Below are 5084 nucleotides of genomic sequence, written 5' to 3' on the forward strand. Positions count from 1 at the left end.
GTGTGAGAGAGAAAGAGAGACTGAGTGTGAGAGTGTGAGAGAGACAGAGGGTATGTGAGAGTGAGACTGAGTAGAGAGTGAGAGTTGTATACCAAAAGAGAGGGAGCTCCCAGAGAAAGTAGGAATTGCATTTCCATATTGGTCCCAGGCGTTTACACTAGTTGTATTCAAGTATAACAGATCCAAGGATTCCATTCCAAACTATCGTGGCCCTTTAAGCACGGATTGTTTCCGGAACAGAAGATTTTCTGGCCAATAGTTAATGCTGACTCAGCCGTGTCTGCCCCTTCCTCGCTGAATGTACCAATCAATTCAATTCAATTCAAATCGCTTTATTGGCATGAAAAGTTACATCTTATGTTGCCAAAGCATCGGAAAACATTCATGTTACTAGAGCTGTTCAAAGAGCGGACACTGTGAGCGGAGCGCCACCGTCCCGTTTGCAGCATCCCAGTGCCTGGGCTACTCTGCCTTTCAAGCATTTATATGGGCGATTGCGGGTGAAACTCAATATAAGAAACAGGAATCGTGGTCAGGAAAAGTCCCTGTGCAGTGTGAACTGATGTAAAACTTCCGGCCGCTTTGATATCTGAATTGCCCAGAGCAAAAAAAAAATTCACAGATTTGCCCCGCACCCCCAGCTCTAAACTAATGTTTATAAATCAAGGAGGGGGGAGGTCTGTGGAACTGAAAGCACTGCGGAATCGGCTCGGTATAAGGATGTAAATAGCATTTGTTTCTGTCTGAATATAATGTAAGGCCAGCTATCGGCGGCAGGCTGCTGTTTGGAGCCGCTCTGCGGTCTCTCTGCGGTCACTCGTTCCTTCCACTCCCCGGCTTCTGTCTGTTGTGTCTCTCGCAGCCGCTAGCGTGGCTTTCGCGAGTTTCCGTGACTTGTTTTCCGGAATTTCGTGCCAAATATGGGGAGTGGGGCGGAGCCCTCCTCCCTCAGCCCGCCCCCAACCCCCTCTCCCCCGCCGGATCCTCTCGCCAAACATGGACAGCCGGAATCCCTCGCTGCTACGCGCTGGAATCAATTGCTCGGTGAAATGAAGACATTGAACTGTGCAATCCTCCAGCAGCCCAGCAATGGGTGGGAGCGGGAGCAGCCCCCCAGCCCCCCGGATCTGGTGTGTAAGGGGACGGGGTGGGAGGCAGGGGGGCTCTGCCCAGGGGGATGCCCCCCCCTGGCCGAGCAGACGGGCGGATGCTGGCGGCCGGTCCCCGCCCACCGCGTCACTACGCCGAGTCGCAGCCCTTTTCCTCTCTCAGTCCATATATGGTCTCTTACGTCACGGGGCATTCGGCGGCTCCGGATAAATAGTAAAGTGGCGCCCGAGAGAGGAGATTGAGAGAGTGTGTGTGAGAGAGAGAGAGAGGGAGTGAGAGAGAGAAGTGCCAGAGAGTAGCAGCAGCTAAACGGGGCTAAATATTACAGTGGGGAAGGACCCTGTCGCTTCCTCAGTCTCTGGGCAACCCACACAGACACAACAGTCCGGCTTCAACATTTTGACACTAACGTTTAAACCAGGGGAGCGAGAGAGAGAAAGCGAGAGAGAGAAAAAAACTTTCCTTTAAAAAAAACCAAGATCCAGCCAAAACAAATGATGACGGCGAAAACGGTGGAGAAAATCCCGCTGTCGCTCGGGAGTCTCTTTCACCAGCTACCTGAAAGCATGTACCCAGTGGATGAGATCAATTCGCTGCCCGCGTCCGTCACTATCTTCCCCAACCCGGAGCTGGCACATTACGAGCAGATGCCCTCAGGTAAGCAACTTGGCACCGACCACCTGGCCACTTGTCCAGTGTTACGCGGCTTGGAAGGCGGGGAGGCTCGGGGCACCCCATAGACTGGCCGCGGCTGCCGGCAAGAAGCCCAGACTGATACTCATTTACCTTCCTGTTTCAAGTAGTAATTTGTATAGTGGAGAAGTGACTATCTATAAACGGACAGTTTCCATTTAATTCATTCTTTGGGGGGGAATTGAAATTATCAAAAACTTGTAAATCTGAAATGAAAACAGAATATGCAGGAATTAAAAAAGTTAAAGAGCAGAGTAATATACGTATTTGTATGTAGTACGTGGAATTGATTTAACAGCTATCAGTCCCTTCACCAGAGGCGCTTGTTTAGTCTGGTTTACAACTTGTTGTGTTTGGTGGCTCCTGTTTATTTATCACAGGGTTTTTCCAGGGGTTATGTCCCAGGTGTAGTTCAGTTTGTGGACGGTATTGGTTGTCGCTAGTGCCGCGTATAGTTAGTTAGTTGTCCAAATCTGTCCGAAACTCGGCAAAAGTGAATGACAAGTATCCCCCGGACCAACACCGCTTCTCTTTTACTTTTCAGATGGAATGATTAACGTGGACATGGGCAGCGACAAGAGAGCCATCGATTTACCATATCCGAACACCTACCACCCGCCCTCTGCCCCCCGCAGTCAGACTTTCACCTATATGGGCAAATTCTCCATTGACTCTCAGTGTGCCGGCGCCAACTGGAATCCTGAAGGCATCATTAACATAGTGAGTGCTGGGATCTTGGGAGTCCCTCCACCTTCCTCCTCCTCATCGTCCTCCTCCTCTTCCTCGGCTTCTCCAAACCCCCTCTCCAGCGCCCTCAGTTGCACCATGGCGCAGAATCAGAGCGAGATGGAACATATGTACTCGCCGCCACCTCCTTACACCTGCGGGGAGATGTACCAGGACCCGGCTCCTTTCTTCAGCACCTCCACATGCAGCCTGGGATACCCTCCTCCCCCGTCCTACCCTTCTCCCAAACCGGCCATGGACAACACTTTATTCCCCATCCTGCCGGACTACAGCAGCATCTTCCAGCCTCAGCACCCGCATCGAGACCTGCACCCCGGCACCGAGCGCAAGCCCTTCTCCTGCCCGGTGGAGCCGATCAGGATGGCACCGCCTCTGACTCCTCTCTCCACCATCAGAAACTTCACTCTGGGCAATCCATCGGGAGAAGGGGCCCGGCTGCCCAGCGCTTACGGCGGACAGAACCTGCCCCTCCGGCCCATCCGGCTCAGGAAATACCCCAACCGCCCCAGCAAGACCCCAGTCCACGAGAGGCCGTACCCGTGCCCGGCCGAGGGCTGTGACCGCAGGTTCTCCCGCTCCGACGAGCTCACCAGGCACATCCGCATCCACACCGGCCACAAGCCTTTCCAGTGCCGGATCTGCATGAGGAACTTCAGCCGGAGCGACCACCTCACCACCCACATCCGCACCCACACCGGGGAGAAACCCTTCTCCTGCGATTTCTGCGGCAGGAAGTTCGCCAGGAGCGACGAGAGGAAAAGGCACACCAAGATCCATCTGAGGCAGAAGGAGAAGAAGCTGGCCAGCGAGAGAGCGGCCAGTTCCACGGTGGGAGCTCTCTGCACCGGGGGCAGCCCCTTGCCCGTCTGTCCGCCCAGGACAGTGTAAACACATAAAGAGACTCGCAGACAAATGACACTACCCGCAAGGCGAAGGACCTTAAGGGGACAAAGAGTATTTATGGCAGATTGCACCCAAGTTTCCTACAGCTACGTGTTTACATTTCGCTCCTTCCTCCAGCGCCACCCCAACGACCCTTCAATGCCACCCTTAGCCCCTTTGGATCTTTTGGGGAAAGCGAGTTGATTTAGTTTTCTTTACGCCGCTCTGTTAATTTGCAGTACAGGGTTTTTGGTTTCGCGAAACGGTTAAACGAGTCAGGGCACTGTGCATATCGGACCGCGGGGGTTGGGGGGAAAGGGAGCGGAGGCGGCGACGGTGTTGTTGCTGGGAGTTTGTAGGCAGATGGGACAGGGAATGTTTTGTAAACAAAGTAATGAATGTTTGTTTGAGGAAACTCGCTCCGGCACTTTTTTTTATTGGTCACTAATATCATCAACAAAAAAAAACTAAGCGTGATAAATGATACAAAAGCTCTCTAATCCTATAAATAACCAGGAACAGGCTTCCTTTTGCCGAAGTCTAACTTTAATAGGATGCGTACAGCAAGCATTTCATGTTTTAATTCTTTCCCTCTGGTTTGGGAAAAGCCAGAAGGAGGAAGGGGGGAGGAATTCGAGCTGATCAGAGATCAATGAGAGGCGACTTTATCCGGTGTTAAGTTTAAATCGCAAATGGATGTTTTGTACTTTCGCATTTAAACACTGCATGCTGAGATTTATTTGGTGCCTTGTTTATTGTGGACGATTCTACATGTCTGCATGTAAATATCCGGCCTTAAAGGACTGACCGTGGCAAAATCGTGAAATCGCCCATAACCTTCACAAGCTGGCGAAGCTGTTCAATTCCTGCCAATTAATCTGGAGATTTTTAGAAAATATTTTTGTACGCGTTTTTTGTGCTAATATCTCCCAAGTGTTTTAAATTTTGTAGCAAAGCTCTGGTTGTAAAGAGTGTGAATAATTCTTCTGTTGCTAAAGCTGGCCTGTTCAATGGTTTAATGTATTGGTGTAAAACCACTAACTGGGTGAACAATGGGACCAATTAGTCCTCTCAAGATGTATTGTTTTACGGTGAAATTGATGTAAATATAATTTTACAAAATATGTGCCATTGTCTGTGTGTTTTTTAAATTGCATTCAAAACTCTTCAGCTCTCTAGCACTTACGCATCGAATCGTTGTGATTTGGAACACACTGTCTGAAAGGGTGGTGGAAGCAGATTCAAGAGTAAGGGAATGGGATATATACTTGAAAAAGGAAAAAAAAGTTGCAGGGCTCTGGGGAAAGGACTGGGGAGTGGGACTAATTGGAGAGCTCTTTCAGAGAGCCGGCACAGGCACGATGGACCGAATGGCCTCCTCCTGTGCGGTATCATTCTGTGATTCTAACTTCTCACCCAAAACCTCCAATTCCCTCAATACTGCACTGAAGTGTCAGTCTGGATTATGTGCTCAAATCCTGGAGAGGGGCTTGCAACTCACAATCCTTCTGACTCAGAGGCAAGTGTGCGGCCAGTGAGCTAGACTGACAGCAATAAAGTCCGTAGGGAGTTTCGTAAAGTATCTGGTATTTTCGATATAGTTGTTGGGATAATCCATGCAGGCTTTTTAAATGGCAGTAGCTTTCTAAAGT

General features: G+C 50.3%; 1 protein-coding gene across 1 annotated transcript; it reads left to right on the plus strand.

Annotated features, from left to right (window-relative positions):
- The first annotated feature begins 1100 nt into the window (after positions 1-1100).
- egr2b (early growth response 2b) lies at positions 1101-4558 on the plus strand. The gene is made up of 2 exons (XM_085994983.1): positions 1101-1767; positions 2348-4558. Exons 1-2 carry the CDS (start codon positions 1605-1607, stop codon positions 3436-3438), a joined length of 1254 nt encoding a protein of 417 aa, XP_085851109.1. The 5' UTR covers positions 1101-1604; the 3' UTR covers positions 3439-4558.
- Positions 4559-5084: the final 526 nt, after the last annotated feature.

Source organism: Somniosus microcephalus, chromosome 8 (assembly GCF_052327205.1).
Source record: "Somniosus microcephalus isolate GS21.2 chromosome 8, FLI_Smic_1.0, whole genome shotgun sequence".
Lineage (NCBI taxonomy): Eukaryota > Metazoa > Chordata > Chondrichthyes > Squaliformes > Somniosidae > Somniosus > Somniosus microcephalus.